This window comes from Culex quinquefasciatus, chromosome 1, assembly GCF_015732765.1.
Source record: "Culex quinquefasciatus strain JHB chromosome 1, VPISU_Cqui_1.0_pri_paternal, whole genome shotgun sequence".
In the NCBI taxonomy this organism is placed as follows: Eukaryota; Metazoa; Arthropoda; class Insecta; order Diptera; family Culicidae; genus Culex; species Culex quinquefasciatus.
The window spans coordinates 53368458-53386139 of record NC_051861.1 but is presented as its reverse complement, the minus strand read 5'-3'; the positions used below and the strand labels follow the sequence as shown (position 1 = coordinate 53386139).

General features: G+C 35.2%; 1 protein-coding gene across 1 annotated transcript in view; it reads right to left on the bottom strand.

Annotated features, from left to right (window-relative positions):
* LOC6046471 overlaps positions 1 to 17682 on the bottom strand; it is a 50504-nt gene that overhangs the window by 11680 nt on the left and 21142 nt on the right. The window contains 1 exon segment of the mRNA XM_038248594.1: positions 5029 to 5460. Coding sequence (XP_038104522.1) covers positions 5029 to 5460 — 432 coding nt within the window.

Here is a 17682-nt window from a genome sequence, read left to right as displayed (position 1 = left end):
TTTTTTAAAAGGACCAATAAACCAAATTTTCAATTTTTACTTTTTGGGTGTTTTTAATACCCCTGACTCAAAGCGGTTCTAAAAACACCCAAAAAGCAAAAACTGGAAAATTGGTTTATTGGACCTTTTCAAAAAAAACTCCAGAAATGAACCGCATAAAACAAATGAAGTACCAGATTCGAATGGTAGAAATAAGAGAACCTGGAGCTTATTAGAGAACGGACATCTTAAACCAAAAGTAACAATCGAATCACGAGAGCTGTCAAACGGAGGTACCAATCGAGCAAAATCCTTTGTCAGTTTTCGTGCTTCAATTGGTACTTTTAGTTTGAGATGTTCGTTCTCTAATAACCTCCAGGTTCTCTAGTAGAAACTCGACGTTCCGAGAAAAACGCGTTTTAATGTTTGACCTGGAATAAACAAAAACGAAAGCACGCAATGAAAACAATAACAAACACGTTTTGTTTTGCTGACCATTATGTGCATTGTCCCGAAGTTTGGCTGAAGTTGGTTGTTGGGGTACTGTACAGAGTTATAATTACAAATGTTTACGGCAGTCTAACTTGTACGTGCGTCAAACGCGTTCTGACCTGAAATTCCTTTGACCAGTTGACGCACTTACATCAATTTATTCAGAAATTTAAAAGGTAAAACAGTGTAAATTTTTTTTTTACAAGAATCATTAGATTATTACATATTTATGGTGTACAAATATCACGTGTCTGCTCTAATTTAGCTTGGTCAACCGAAACTTTGGCAGGTTTGTGATTGTGAATGGTATTATTGAATTTTATATTTTCTTAAACAAACATTAACCAGGAACATAAATACAAATATGATATAAAATCGAAAATGAACTACATATTACTGTTGAATGCTTCAAAAGTCATATTTTCATGAGTTTAAAATAAATATAAAATTTAATATAATGTTTACATTTGAAAATGCAATTAAAAAGTAGCAATAAAACTCGAGTCTTCCAGTTCAGAATGCTGAAAACACCGTCACAAACTTTTTTTTTTTGTTCGAACAATATTATTTATCATTTCAACAAAAAAAAATCAAACAGAAACTTCCTTTCCAAACTATTTCAACAAAAATCAGGAAAAAAAACTTTTATTAAAAAGATAAGATTGATGATGAGAGTCTTATAAACTTCTAAAATATTGCTAATTCCTTGATTATGGGTCATTCTACCTGAAGTGTGCAAGAAAAAATGCAAATTTGAAAATTACCATCTCCGATTCTGCTCAAATTTGGCAGAGCTGACTAATCATTTATTTAAACTCAAAACTTTAAAATTCGATATCTCTGGAACGAAACATATTCCTTTCTGCCGATAAGTGATTCTTATGTAAAATTGGACGGGGAATACGATGGTAAGGTCAAATTTAAAAAATAAATAGGGCTGTTTTGAGATACGGCCATTTAAAGTTTTCAATTGCGCAATACAGGTAGAAAAAATATTTTAATCTAATTTTATCACGGAAATTGATTCTACGTCCGATTTCCTTCAAAATTGTGTCTAAGCCCGACCCTCTAAGATGTGTGGTGCCTGAGTTATCGTCGTTTGAAGATAGAGGTTTCGTTCAAAAATCGCCAGAAAGTCGATTTTTTGGGAGGGTACAAAAATGGAGGGGGTGGTCCGATTTGGATGAAATTCGGGATTTTTGCATGTTTTGATAGTCTCAACAGCTCTGCCAAATTTGAGCAGAATCGGAGATGGTAATTTTCAAATGCTGTTCCGCTTCAGATGGAATGACCCTTATTTAATACACAAAAAAACTAAAACAATGATTTTATACAAATGAAAAGTATTTCTCCTAAAGCTTGCAAACAGTAGTTTGCAGTTCAATTTCGAGTATTAAACATTAACATGTTTTGTATCCATGCAACTGGTTAATATTTGATTGAGGAAATATGATGAATTAATATAAAAATCTTGAAAAACCTCATCAATCTCAAACCTGAAAAAATCGGTTGTATCAGCTAATTCCAAGCTGGATCAGAGCAGACCAGTGTGATTTGCACACAACAATTATGTAATGATCTATTTGATCTTGTAAAAATAATATTTTAATGCGGTTTAATGATTTTAATTTCTGAATAAATCCCACATATTCAAAAAAACGGTTAAAACTTCATTTTCAAAATGTTAAGCGGTTTGCAACCTTCTGCAAAGTTGTCTTATTTTGCACATTTTGATGAGTAAATGACACATGAAACACATCATTTGACAAGTTTTCTGAACTGTTAGTATAAAGTTTCTAATAAATAATATAGAAATTTAAAACCAAAAAACTTAAAATGTAGATATCTCAGAAAATTCCCGATGAAAGCTGAGAAAATTTTCTATAAGACACATTCAAAAGTAGCGATGACTATTTTTTCTCTTTAAGGTTGCCCAGAAAACACGCCGTGTAGCACGGCGGTGACGGCGGTGACGTCATGAGAAATACCTACATTCAGCGATTTGCCACGAAAACAGCAGGATTCGGAAAAAAAGTTGTCCAATCAGGCCCAAAATTGGTGTGAGAGTTGAATGCCCGAAATAACCTCTAAAAGGTGATTGATTGAACTTTTAGAGAAAATCTAGCCTAGCATTTGGTGCGTCGAAAATCACAGATTTTATTTCCAACAAAAATCGTATCTCGGAATACTTTAAAGATAACTTCATCGTTATTTTTTTTTTGTTTATTCGTCAAGCTTATGTAGACTACTTACAATTTTCTTACATACTAGATATTTGACCTTATCAAATGTTAGGTTAGATTTTTGAAACTTCAAACTATTTTTCTCTTATAACGTCATGATTCGAAATCCGGACACTTAGTACCACATTATTTTTGTTATAGCTGGCAAAAAATCATGTAATGAGTTGGAAATGTAGAAATATCATCAAGATTTAAAATAAACAGTCAGTTTTAAGAGAATGCATGCAAAATATGTCTTTTCTAACAATTTTTCATCAGAATTTGAAAATTAAAATGACTTGTTGTGCTTCGAATCCCGGACACTGTTAAAAGCTGATTCGAAATCCGGACACTTTTGCTTCGAATTCCGGACACTCGATTTTGTTTATGAATCTCACAAATTTGGACTGAAATGTTAGTGAATGGCATTCTTTAGGTCACAAATAAGCTGTTAACATCAAAACAATCGAAAGTTTATACAAAAATTTGCTAGAATTTCAGGAAATCAAAAACATAAATTTCTGCTTTGCCTTCCTGGTGCTTCGGACGCTTATGAATTATTTCCGTTGAAATATTTCGCATTTCTGGTAAACTTATAATTTTATATTATTTGATTGTTTTGGCATTAACTACAGCGTTCAAACAAACTTTAAATGAAAGTTGATGTTAGAATTCATCAAATAACACAGTTTTGACATTCATAATGCGAACTTATATCCACATAATTGATAAAACAAGTTGAAGTGTCCGGGTTTCGAAGCGTCCGGGAATTCGAATCATGACGTTAGTCTACACAGAAAAAAAATCATGGTAATATTACATCTGGGAAGGGGTACATCTTTTATGTCAGAAAAAAGGTGTAATTTTACCTCTGGAAATCCTCCCTGGTTCAGCACCAGTTAACTTCATCAATTAGCCGAAGTTGACACTTTGGATGTTATGTCCAATAAGATAATTGATGCATTTCGACAAAAATCATTGCAGTCTTCAGCTGCATTGATACGCTCTTTATATAGTTTATAAGATAGTTTTAAGGTATCCCTTTTCCCTTTTGTACATGTACATGGACCTCCTACATTTGAAATCACTGAATAGCGAAAGCTACAATATTTCATGAATAAATGAAAGTTGCTAGTATTTAAAATTGAGGTGAAAAGTCATCGTTTGTGATTGGACACTCAATAATATTTTAACTGAATGAATGTACATGGAAAAGAAATTTGAATGAATATAAATTAAAAAAAAAAATTGGCTTACATTGTTACCTCTGGAAATGTGTAATTTTACCACTTTTCTGGTGTAATGTCACTTTTTCATTCTAAATTGAGATAATATTACATCATAAAAGAGGTAATATTCAACCTTCCAAAATTACAGCTTCCAAATTTACATTATTTTTTTCTGTGTATCTTATCTCCTTTCATAGCGTACATAAAGGCTAAAACCGGTTGAAATTTCGCGGAGTTATTGTTTCTTGAAAAGTGTGGTTTTTGCGAAATTTTTACCACCCTAATAAGGCAAAGATCACCCTAATGACCAAACAAAAAAAATATAGGTCTAATTATTTCGACTAAGAAACCCGCCAATCAATTTTGGGCCCGATCGGACAACTTTTCTCCAAATCGTGTTTTCTTGGGAAATGCTGTATTGATAAAAATGCTACATTAGTGGCCACTTATTAAAGCAAAACCATGCAACTAAGGCCAGTTAAATAATAATCATGAATCAAAGATGATTGGCCCGCTAGACCTGAAGACTGGTCAAATCCCTAGGTTCAGGGTTCAACATATTTAACATTTTAGGAAGAAACATATTTTTGTCTGATGAATTTTAAAATCAACGAACCAATGAATTTTAATGACAATAAACAAATAGCTACATAATAAACGATAGAACAAATCAGTTAATGTGACCCAGATACTAAATAGTTCGAAATTCAATGGTAATGATTCCATATATTTTTCAGAACAAAATTACATTAAAACCAAAAGTGTTTACTGCCCAAGTAACATTTTTTTTCAGGAGTTCTACAAGAGCTCTTCAAGATAGCTACAGCATAGCAGTTTGGACCGCGGTAGGATAAAACTCTCTTCAAGTACTCTTCCAAACTCCTGAAGAAATTTTGAAGAGAATTTTATCGTACCACGCTCCAAACTGCTATGCTGTAGCTATCTTGAAGAGCTCTTGTAGAACTCCTGGAAAAAAATATTACTTGGGTGCGGCACCAATTGACCGATCGTGTCGTGTGCGTCAATCGATTTCACCGCGCGTAAACACCCTTTTTCAGCGTTGGTTCAGCTTTCACAGGTTTTCCTTGTTTGTACCGCGCACTCACCTGAGCAGTGTCGGATTAGTCAGTGGTTCCTTTTTCGGCATCACCTCCAGAGACTTCCCGGTGGATTTTTCCGAATGATGATGCTTGGCCTTCTTGTGCTGGTGCTGATGCTGATGCTGGTGAGCTTCTTTGTCTTCCCGCACTTTCGTCACCGTTTTACCGTACTTCTTCGGTGGGGGCTTCGCGTAGTGCTGGTGATGGCCAACATCGGCCAGCGATGTAATGTAGGTAATTGGTGTCGACTTAAGGTTCGCTTTCTTGGACCTACTACTGGAGGACGTTAATGATTTGGCCGATTTGACTGTCTCGTTCTCATTCGTTCCTTTGATCACCGTGGTCGTCGTCGTCACAGCGCCGGAATCCTCCTCAACCGAATGTCCACCGGGCGCGGCGTCCAGCGTGGAAATCACACACATTAACAGCAAAATTAAGCTGAAATACACGTAAATAAGGGCAAGAAAACATAATAATTAGTAATTAAGAAATCGAACCGTTTCGCTGATTGATGCGCTTTGTTTCTGAGCTCGTTGTTCATGCCGCTTGAGCTCTAATTCAACTTGCCACGGAGGGGAAATGAGCCTGGACAATGGGCAATGATAAAATATACGGTGGTATCACAGAGGCTTTAATGGGCAATGCAATTACCCAGCAAGCTAGAGAGTGCCGATGTGACGACCATAATGACTCGTTAAAGCGATCGAACCCTGGGGCCACTAAAACGATAGCTTTTCATTTTTTGTGTTTAGAGCAGTTTGCGGGAACCGAACGGAGAAAACGCCGGGCTCAAACTAAACGACGAGCATTCCAGATAACCTAATCAGAACGTGGGACTTTTCTGATTAGGTGAAAGTCGTTGAGCAAACTGCAGCGCAATTCAGGTGAAGGTCATTAGGGTAAATTGAAGCTGTGTTTAAGCAAGTGACCAACTAATTGAGAGGTTGGCCATTTTTAACCTGGAGAACTAAAGATTTGGTTTATTTGAAAAATCTTTCACCGTGATTTGATTGATTTAACCGGTCAAAACGAAACTGAAAAATCCGAATGTTATTTTTTTAGCATTTCATGAGCATTGTTCAATGAAACACATTTTCAATTGTTTTAATTGTGATATCGTCCAAACTCGGTTATCTGAACAAACAAAAAAAATCTTTGAATGATCGAGTAATTTTAAAACCTGTATTTTCATATGCTCCTAAATGTTCTTTAAAAATTAATTTGTATTTGGAGCCGCGAAACTTAAAATTGTTTTTAAATAAGACAAAACAATTTCTTCTTCTTGATTTGACTGTTGGATAAGAGCAACTCTCTACGAAATCGGCTGATTTCGACCATTTTTATTTTTTGTATTTTTATTATTGTGCTCAAACTTTGTGAGGGCCTTCCCTATGACCAAATAAGCTATTTTGTGTCATTGGTTCACCCATACAAGCCCCATACAATTTTGGCTATTGTCCATACAAAAATGGTATGTAAATATTCAAACAGCTGTAACTTTTGAGTGAATTGTCTGATCAATTTGGTGTCTTCGGCAAAGTTGTAGGTATTGTTGAGGACTTTTGAGAAAAAAATAGGTACACGGAAAAAAATTGCAAATTTTTTAATCAACTTTTTTTTCACAAAACTCAAAATCCCAAAATACGTATTTTTTGATTTTCGAGATTTTTTGAAATGTTTTAGGGGACAAAAATCCGCAACTTTTGAGCCAAAGAGAAACATGGTCAAAAAATCTGCCGCCGAGTTATGATTTTTTGAAAAAATAGTGATTTTTGGAAAGAATCAAAATTTCATGCAAAAACAATTTTGACGTTATTTTTTAATGCAAAATTAAATTTGCAATCGAAAACTACTTTACAGATTTTTTGATAAAGTGCTCCGTTTTCAAGATATAGCCACCGAAAGTTTGATTTTAGCGAAATATTTGCAGTTTCGATTTTTAAAAATAGTGACCATGAGTGACCATTTCTAAAAATATTTTTTTTTTGAAAAGTTCTGAAAATTTGCTATAAAATTGTCTAAGAGACATTGAAGATTGCACCTCGGGTTGCTGAGATACAGCCGCTTTAAGAAAAAGAAACACGAAAATTGAAGTTTTCTAAGTCTCACCCAAACAACTCACCCTTTTCTAATGTCGATATCTCAGCAATTAATGGTCCGATTTTCAATGTTAATATATGAAACAATCGAGAAATTTTCCGATCCTTTCGAAAAAAATATTTTGAAAAAAATAAAGACTAGCATTTTAAATGGACGTAATGTTCAATGTTTGGCCCTTTTGAAATGTTAGTTTTGACTTAAAAAATTTCTAAATATATATTTTTCGAAAAGATCGGAAAATTTCACGAATGTTTTTTTTTTCTTTGTACCTATTTTTTTCTCAATAGTCCGCAACAATAACTACAACTTTGCCGAAGACACCAAATTGATCAGACAATTCACTCAAAAGTTACAGCTGTTTGAATATTTACATACCATTTTTGTATGGACAATAGCCAAAATTGTATGGAGACTTGTAAAAGTGAACCAATGACACAAAATAGCTTATTTAGTCACAGGAAAGGAACCCAAAAAGTTTGAGCCAAATAAAAAAATACAAATAAAATCCATTTCCGGGTTTGGTAGAGAATTGCTCATAATGGAAACCGCTTGTATTCACGTTATACTGTAAATAAACTAAAACGTGTGTCCCGAATTACCCCAGATGACGGTACTGTTATTTCTCGTCATTTGAGACAAATATAAACGATATAAATTTAGCATTTCGACTATGTATTTGATTGCCTAAAAAATTACGAAATGCATTTTTTCAACATTTCGTGCACGCTTTTTTGGCCGCTATCTTGCACTGAAATAAAAAAAATAGTACCAAATTCTTTTATTTAAGGAATTTTGCCTCTTTTCCTTATTAAGTAATCAGGTTTTTTTGGATTAGGGGAGAGTGGGGAGACTTGATCCCCTTTTTTGTATCGCACATAACTCTGTCAATTTCTCACAAAACTATAAACTTTTTGCATGAATTGAGAGCCTAAACATTCATCTATGTTTGGCTAATAAGGGTATTTCATCAGATGAACTCTTCGAATCATGCCAAGCGTTTTAAAAAATATTTTAAACCGGCATTTTAAAAATGTTAGGGGTAACTTGATCCCCCTTTCAACATTTTGAAGAAATCTTAAGCAAAATGTTTCTTATTCATCCAAACTTTTAATTTTCTATAAGTTACAGAAATTTCACATAAAACCTTTACGTTTGTGTTCAAAATATAACAAGTTTAGTTTTTAAAATATTTAAAAACTTAAAATATTATTTTTTAGACCAAAATTAAGCATGTTTACAAAAGCTGGAAATTTTTGTTTACAAAACTTTTGAAAAAAGGTTCTAACTGAAGTAAGTTATATACAACTATACTAAAGGAAACTCTGTATGAAAACCCAGCCCAATTAATTAATCTTGAGGCTGATTCCAGTGACTGTAAAAATGCAGGGATCAAGTCTCCCTAAACGCAATTTTTCAAACAATTGATTGTAAAAATAGTATGACGATAAATTTAACATCAAATGCGTAAGGGTTTTGGAGTTGATAAGTTTATCAAACAATGCATGTATAGAAAATATTTTTGTGAATAATTTTTGAGTGTTTTCTATACATATCAAAACAAACAAAAAAAGATCTCTTGGAAGTTTTTTGAAGCTCGTTTAAGAAAAATGTGTGTAAATCAATCTAAACATTTTTTTTATTTTTTTTTTTTTGTTTTCTACAATGAGTTTTAGTTAATTTCAAACAACTTTCTAGAACAAAGCTAATTGTTTTACCCACATGCTGACGAGATACAGGCTTGGGATCAAGTGTCCCCGGGGATCAAGTCTCCCCACTCTTCCCTACTTAATAAGGAAAGGAGCCAAAATTCCTAGAATTTAGGAATTTGGAACTTTTTTTTTTTCAGTGTAGACTAGCTTGCTAGTCAGTAATAAGAAGAAGAAAAAACCTTTTTCCTGATTCGATTATCCGAAGTGAAATTTTTCCAAGGCCTTCTGATAATCGAATCCGGACTTTATTACAAAAAATTTACATCATGTGGGAAATTGAAAATTGCTTTTAAAAGATTTAAAGATACTTAACTGTTTTAGAGAATTTATCAAAATAAAAGACGCATTCTTATAAAATGTGATTTTAGTTTATTTGATATGGGTCCTTCTCTATCAGCTCACAGAGGTGATGTACCGACTTCTTTAGGTTTATTTTTTTAATCTATATCTCCGGGGGTAATTTAGGCCCTTGATGAAAGATCCGAAATAGATATGTTTGACTTACAGTTTGAAAAAAAGTGATGAGTTGGAAATTATTCATGGAACGGCAGTATACTTTCCATGTTCGCATAAATGTCCAAAATGCAATAACAACAAGCTGTGAAAAACGCATTTGCAGTTTGTCCCACACATAAGGATACGTGTTAAGTTTGCACGAAAGAACTGGAATTCCTCCTGATTTCTAGAACAATGTACTGGATGTTATAGGCTTTTCTGAAAGATCACACGATTTTGAACAAAACTGCATCAATTACTAAAAAACGATGAAAATGCATATGGGACATTTATGCGATCAGGGGCACTAAATTAAACGTAAAAATGACACGCGTAAAAACTATCTGGAACAAAACATTGTTCATTGTAATTCAATTATTCAATTATGCTTCTGAAATCCATAAAAAATATCTCTTAGAAAAGTCGATTGAAGTCAATGATCTAATACTCCAAGCTCAACAGATCTTAAAAACAATAACTAACTAAATAGTGATTTGCGTTGGCAATCTACAAATTAGATAGATGCTTGACTGAGATTGTATCGATCAAAAAAGAACTGGCCAAAGCTGCTATTAGCTGATTCCTAAAACAAATAATTTTGCGATGATATCTACAGATAATCGTAACCCACAGGTTCCCCGAATCTACAATTACGAGCGGCAGGCGGTCTAGAAGGCTCAAGATTGGACAACGATCGTCAATTAATTTTGTTCCTATATACAAATACACACAGGTCTGAAAGCCAACACGAACCAAAGTTCGAATACCAATCGAATTTGGAGCTGTCGTAAAGAAATCGACCAAATTATCGGTATTTAAATATCCGTCCAAACGATTTCCGCCACACCATCGCGACGATTTTGTTTCTTCTTTTCTCAAGCCGCAAAATGATGGCCCGGTGAAAGATCACGACTTGGGACGAGAATGGACGAGGTATTCACAGAAACGGAAAGTTCAGTCCGTTGACTTGGACCGCTTGAAGACACACGATTTTTCGTCTCTGCCCAAGTGGGCTTATGAAAAGTTGCTGCTGTTTGCGGTGAAATTTGTGACGATGTGACTTTGTTATGGACGACGTGCGGAGATCAATGGATCATGAAAAGGCCATAAAGACACACTTTTCGTTCACGGATGTCGTCCCCGCCAAATCGGAGACCATTTTAGAGGGAATAATAGTATTGTTGACTCACACGACTGGATGGAATAGTTCCATGTTGCAGCAGCTAGTGGAAGCTATAAACCATTCGACAATTTGACTTCGATTTGGGGTCTTTGGTAGGGCCATCGGAGCGTCGACCGAACCGATGTCTTTGGAATCAAATCTGATGTTGTCATGATACAAAGCACCTGTATGATAATTACAGTGCTTGTGACCAACGGATTGATCAAAACGCCGGAATTTCGGACATTGAAATAAATTTTGGTCATCGTAAAAGCATCGTTTAATGCCCTCTACTGGTTACGGTTTACTTTCTGCGTGGATGGAGAAGATAAAACGACGCGATCGCTGTTGATGCTGCCGTGTGTCTTTAACGATCACTTCGTAATAAATATGTCTATTTTTAGGTTATTGCTCCGGCAGCAGCAGCCCACTTTCATCTGAAACGTCAATGCCCACAAAGGGCTCTTCTGTCGGTCTTGTGACCAGGTTAATTCCTCATTAATTTGTTTGCTGTGGCATGTGCCTCAGAGAAAGCCTGACATTTGTTTTGCGTGTAAACATACTACTGTGTCAAGTTTAATTGTTTATCCATGTTGTTTGGATGTTTGACCAGCTCTAAAAATATACCCTAATTAAGGTTTTCTTTCGATTTTTTAAGATATGACGTACACTGATTGAGAAAAGATAAAAAATCGAAAAAAGTATTATAAGATCTTACGCAATAACTCCAAAATATTGTTAATGAGCCCGAAAAAAAAAACATTTTACAGCAATTCTCCACGAAAACAGCATGATTAAAAAAAAAGTTCTCCGATCGGGCTAAATTTTTCTTTTGCCGGAATAATTTGACCCATATTTTTTGGTTTGGTCATTAGGGTGACCTACGTCTTGCTAGGGTGGTTCGATAAATGACAATTTGCGTCATTTTCCGCAAAAACCACTTTTTCAAAAAATCATATCTCCGCGCAATTTCATCCGATTTTAGCTGTCTTAGACACAAAAGAAAGGTGATTAGTTTGGGGACCATCCATAAACCACGTGGACACTTTTTGGGAATCTCGAACCCCCCCCCCCCTTCGTGGAAAATTGTCCACACAAAAAAAACTTTTTTGTATGGAGCGTGGACAATCGCCATACCCCCTAAAGTGTCCACGTGGTTTATGGATGGTCCCTTGACTATTTGGGAAAAATAGTGAGAAGTTTCAAAAATCTAGCTTAACATTTGAAAAGGTCGTATGAAAACTTAAAATGCTTTGTTGGAGGTCTCGGGACTTAAGAGCCTTTGTCTGAAAATATTTTTACCTGACTCCTCGGAAAATTTTACATAGTATATCAAAAAATGGTGAAGTTATGTTTTTAATGCTCTGTGATACGATTTTTTGAAAATAAAAACTGGGTTTTCGACGTGCCACGCGAAAAAAAAAAAAAGAAAAATTACGAAAACTATTTTCACTAAAACTGCGATAACTTGAAAATTAGGGTTAGAGTACCAAAAGTTGCGTATTTCAATTACGAAAATTGATATATAAACATAAGGGGTTTGCTTATAAATCATAATCACGAGTTATCGCGAATTAACGAAAAAAAAGTTACTTTTTGCGTTTCTCTTTGTTTCGTCGTCCGTGTCTGTCGCGGGTGACCATGAACGGCCATGATCAACGACTACCAACTTTTTCAAAACTTTTTTTTCGTAAATTTGCGATAACTCGGGATGTTTATAAGCAAACCCCTTATGTTTTTAAATCAATTTTTGTAATTGTCTACTCTACAACTTTGAAGAACATTGTTACACTCTAAAAAATAACCCTGCAAAGATAGAAAAAACACGAAATTTTAAAATGAAAAATTTTGTTCTAAATTAATGACCCCGAATAACGAATAATGGCAAAGTTTTTAAAACTTTTCTTGTGTTTTTTTTTTTCGATAAAAAATACGTTTTTTCGGAATTCTGGGTACGCCATCAAATCGGGTGTCCAATTTAACATAAATGTCCCTTTCACACCAAATTTCTATCTCATCACCGTTTCAGGCTGCATATTATTGAAAAACACCTCTTTTTCGCAAGAGAGTTCGGGGCAACTTCTTTGTGAGTTGGCGGAGAATGACCCCCATTATAAAGAAGAAAAAAGGCCCAGGAATTTTGAAATTATTTTTTTTTTATTTCTATCGAAAACATTCAATTTTATGCAGCACTTTGCCAACAATAATCCGGAAAACTGGCTGCATACTAATGCCGTCACTGACTGCACCGACAACAGCTTGGATACCAGCATCCATTCAAAAATGAAAACTTCAATCCGATTACGATTCCGCATCACAAAGCAAGGCTTTTGGGGGCAACCAAAATCGAGCTGATGGATGCTGGCCAGGAAGTGGCAGAGTGTCTCGCAAACATCAATTCTTTGCCAAAATAAACTTGTTTGTCGAGTCTGCCCGAGTGCAGATTCTTGGAAAGCCAAGATTAAGTTCTGGAAACGATGCACAAATCACCAGATTTTGCTTGGAACGGATGGATAACGGAGAAAAGAGATTAACAGCGAATCTTTCCGAACTAAGATGACACATTAAAAAAAAATCGTTTATTCAAAAAGTAAATAAATTGACTTTTTTTTATTCGAGCAGCGCCATTAAATGTTTCAATTCCCAGCATGTGTTAACTCGAAAATAAAACAAAGCTTTTTTTTCAAACATAAATAAAAGTGAAAAAAGCAAATGTTCAAAAGAGGAATGTAACGGATGCGAATGTTGAAAGGAAGATGCAAGCATAATACTCGAAGAATTTTCGTGCCGTACAAAACCGGTCTTCAAGAACATGTTACCATGTTACCGTGACAAATTTGGTAATCGTGTGCAGAAACTTTATTAATTCTTATTCTCCGTCAGGATTGATGCATTTTGGTACAAAGCATCGGTTGAATTAAAATTACGTTGAGGATCGGAAATTTATGTTGCAAAGTTATTCAAAGTTCATCATTCTACCTGAATTTCACATTTCATATCATCGCATTTCATTCATTTCAACCTGACCAAAAATTATGCTATTCAGGCATAAAAATTGGATAAAATGAGAATGCTCCCCTCAATCATAACTTTGATTAAAGAAAATTTACAGCCTCACATGACCTAACAACTTTCCTGTTTTCTACTATGCTATATCGTTGAAGTGATTAAATTCGATCAGCGATCAAATTATATCGAACAGCATGCTTCGAGCCCCACTCCATAATGAATCATCAAATAAGATCACCACCTCCTGCTAGCCGAGCCGAGCCTTATAAATTTTTGAAACCCTGTACACTGGCCAGGGCGGCGTTTAGTATGGTCCTCTCTACATGGTGTGTTCTAATCAACGGCCACGGGAGAAAGCAACAAAAAAGTTCTTCTCTGATGGTTTGCGCAAGTCAGCAAAAAATTCAAGCGCCAATCTTAGCACAGCGAGCCCGTTGATCGCCATGTGTGATTTCCGCTGATGTTTATTTATGAGATTGTTTCTTGGATTTTGTTTTTACTATTTTCTTCAACCACCACACACCGGCTTGGGGTAATCCAGAACAAGACGGACGTATATCTTGTGCTAATTGGAGTGTTGGACGTAGCCGTCGTCGATCACAACTTGGGTTGTTAATTATAATCAATAAATGACTCAAATAAGCCATTAAATTATTCAATAATAATCACTTTCAAAATTTATAGGTTGTTATTAATACGACGGCTCATGTTAGAACTTGTTCTATCTTAAAGCAATATAGCTTGAATCTGGACTTAATAAATTATTGTGAATTTAATGACAATAATCTATAGTATCCAGACTATCATTCTATAATAATCTATAGTATGGACTATCATTTCCTTTGCGTGCAAGGAATGAAAAAGCCTTGGGAAACTACTGCTACTTTTTCAAAATGGATGATCGTTTTTTGCATCATATGAAAAAGGCCAACAAATCGATGCCTCTGTGCTATGCTAACTAGATAGGAAAATCAGCAAGCTTAGTACAATAGAGCACAGAGGCATCGAAATGTGTACTATTTTTTTCAAATGATAGAAGCAATTATATCCTTTTCGGTACTGGGACCTGGTTAGGATAGAGTAGGCTTTTGTAATTACTTTTATTTTAAAGCTAAGAATAATTACAGAGGATCTTGTGTGTAAATGTTAGATTAGTCCTGCATTACGCACTCCCATAAAAATTAAAGTCATTTGGAGCGGGAGGATGAGGTGTTCAGCCTAATAAAGCTACTTCTCTTGGCCGGTTAGTTTGAAAAACAGTCATAAACTTTTTTAATCCACGAAAATAAAATATATTTTTTTAAGAATAAAGAATTGTTATTAATATTATTCTATCATTTTATCCTTATGAGAAACTCTAGATATAATTTAATAATCTAAAAAATAAATTTAGAAAAAATCCTCAACTGATTATCAATCTGTAATACATAGTGCAATTTATCAAAGTTTTAAAAATTTCATTCAGAATTAAATGTGCCCATACCAGGTTCAGGCTCATTTAATTCCAAATACGTAATTATTACGGTTCATAACATGCTGCTAATTCAGCCCACCCAACGCAACACTTCTCGGAAAACTAACAACACCATGTGTGCGTTTGTCACGTCACATCTCAGAATTTGCGTGTAAGATGAGTATTTCGACAGCATTGGGACAGTTTCCCATCCTTTTCTTGTGAGATTCGCTCGTCACACGAAACCTGACTCGTTTGCAGCGGAGCTCTAATTGAGGGAACATAATTTGTTGCACGCCCATAAATTTCTTCGAGAATGGTCTACAGCAGACAATCAGTTGAATGAGTCTACTTTGTAGGAAGCATTGCCTCTGTTGCCAGTAATTAATTAGGCAATTTGTAATTCTTTCCAGCGAGCACGATGCATTTCGCGGCATGAATTTGCTGTCTTGCGCTAAATTCTGATTGAGTAGTGTTGAGCTGGTTGTTGGTTGTTATGACGATGAGGAAGATGATGACCACGCTGATAATGATGTTCACAGCCTCTTCGGAAGTTTGTTCCGAAATGCCGGCCGCCGCCGGGATGAACGGTAGCAAACAAATAGGCGGGCTAATTGATTCGAGAGTGAGTCGAGCATGCGTTGATTGAGAAGTGAAATGTGGGATGAGGAGTTTGTTTATGCTCCTAAAAGATTCCCCAAACGACGGCACAGCTCATTTCCATATCTGTGTTACATTTGTTTGCAGAGGTGAGTTACGAAACCCGATTTTTGGCGCCTGCCAAAGCCGAAACGGATGAGATCGAGTAAATTGGAAGCAATCAAGTTGTTAGCAAAGTGAAAAGAGAGTGATTCATCTTCGATGCATTTCCTAATTGCATCACTAATAGCAACAACATAATGTGTTCATGCAGCTGGTATTAGGAAACAACGATTTTGCAAACAACAAAAACCAAATTGACCGATTTGTTTTCGGAACCTTAAAACCTATTGGCCACTTTTTGCGCTTGTACGATCTACTCTCCTCTAGGGGTATCATTACAACAAACAAACGGTTCACCTTCAAAGAAACGCACAAATAGATCAGTGCTTTTTATAGGCCTCAGCCAACAGCCGAGCTCATACGGAAAGACACACACACAACATATAGCACAACAATGGTTTATAGGGTGATATGGTATGGATACAGAAAGAAATTGATTTTGAAGTTATGATTCTGAAATAGTTGGTTTGAACATTTCAATTTTTCTTCAAAGTTTCACATCATGCTTTATTGTTAACATAGGCAATTTATTTCATCGAATCATTGTGAAAATTTTTAAGGATTTTTTTTAACGTTCTCATAATTATTTAGCACATCTTTCTATGCTTAGCCATCTTCAACTCATGGGACAACATAACACAAAAATGACGAGAACAATAATGCATAAAATTAAATTCTGTATGGATGTGAACAAATCACAATTTTGTCTTTGACCGTATTCTAAAAAAATCGACTAAACCCCAACATCCCCTCGACAGTGCAAAACAACCACGTCAGAGTGGTGTGCGATGAAAATTTCGGCTACATCTAAACACAATTTTGTATAGGAGAGCTGCTGCTACTGCGGGGTTTTGGAGTCAAGAGTACTGTTACCTAAGCTGCTGCATGCCGGGTGGAGTTGGGAGGAGGCGCCAAAAACTACGTTCAGACAGAACGTGCCAAATGTGTTACCGGGGTTACCCATGCATGCGCCCACGGGTTACTAGGTTGGGAGTATTATGACACTTTGCTTGTGTTGGTTTGTTATAAAAAACATTAATTTTTTGACGAAGGCCTCTTATGATGTTCCATTTTTCTCGCATTTTAATTGAAATTTTAAACTTTTATGTTCACAATTTTAAGATTACGTAAAATGTGAATTCAGAAAAAAATATTCTTCTTCGAATAAATTTGAATAAAAGCTTATGCGTGAAAATTTGAAAAAAAAAACAAAACGTTACTTAATCCACCTTAAAGTGGTAGGTGCCTTCCTCACATTCATGTTGTATTTTAAGTTGTATTTGCACATTAATTTAAGAGTTTTTTTTTAGTTTTTTTTTCATTCATTTTTTCATAATTATTGATTTACCACAACAGCAATTTTCAATTCTTTTTTTACCAACTCTCCAAAATAAAGGAGAAAAGGGGGCTGTAATTGAATTTAAAAGTGCTGATATGCCAACATTAGGTGCACGATGGAATTGCATGCTGTCTTCCTAGTCTTAGTAAAAAATGTCTCATGAGTTGTATATTTCAGTAAAAAGTTCGTGTAAATCTTTGTCGAGACAAAATGATGTATTCAGCAACATAATTAATACAGACTATTTCCAGAAGAGACGCAGACACTGCTTAAGTATTGTGGCAACCGGGCGATACGCATGCTGCGCGACTCTCGCGCGAAGGCAAAAATACCCGGCCTTTGAGGTTATGCAAAAATCACCCTTTTTGTAGCTACAAAAAATACTTTTTCTTGGCATAACTTTAAAGTAATTCACTAAACAGAATAAAATTTAATAGGGTCTTAGGGGACCCTAAAACGAACAGAATAATGCGGACCCGGCCAAAATCGTTTCAGCCAGTTCTAAGATAATCGTGTGGAAATAAATCATGTCTACACACATCCCCACAGACATTTGTTCAGAATTTGATTCTGAGTCGATAGGTATACGTGAAGGTATATCTAGGAGTCGTATTTAAGAAGTTCATTTTTC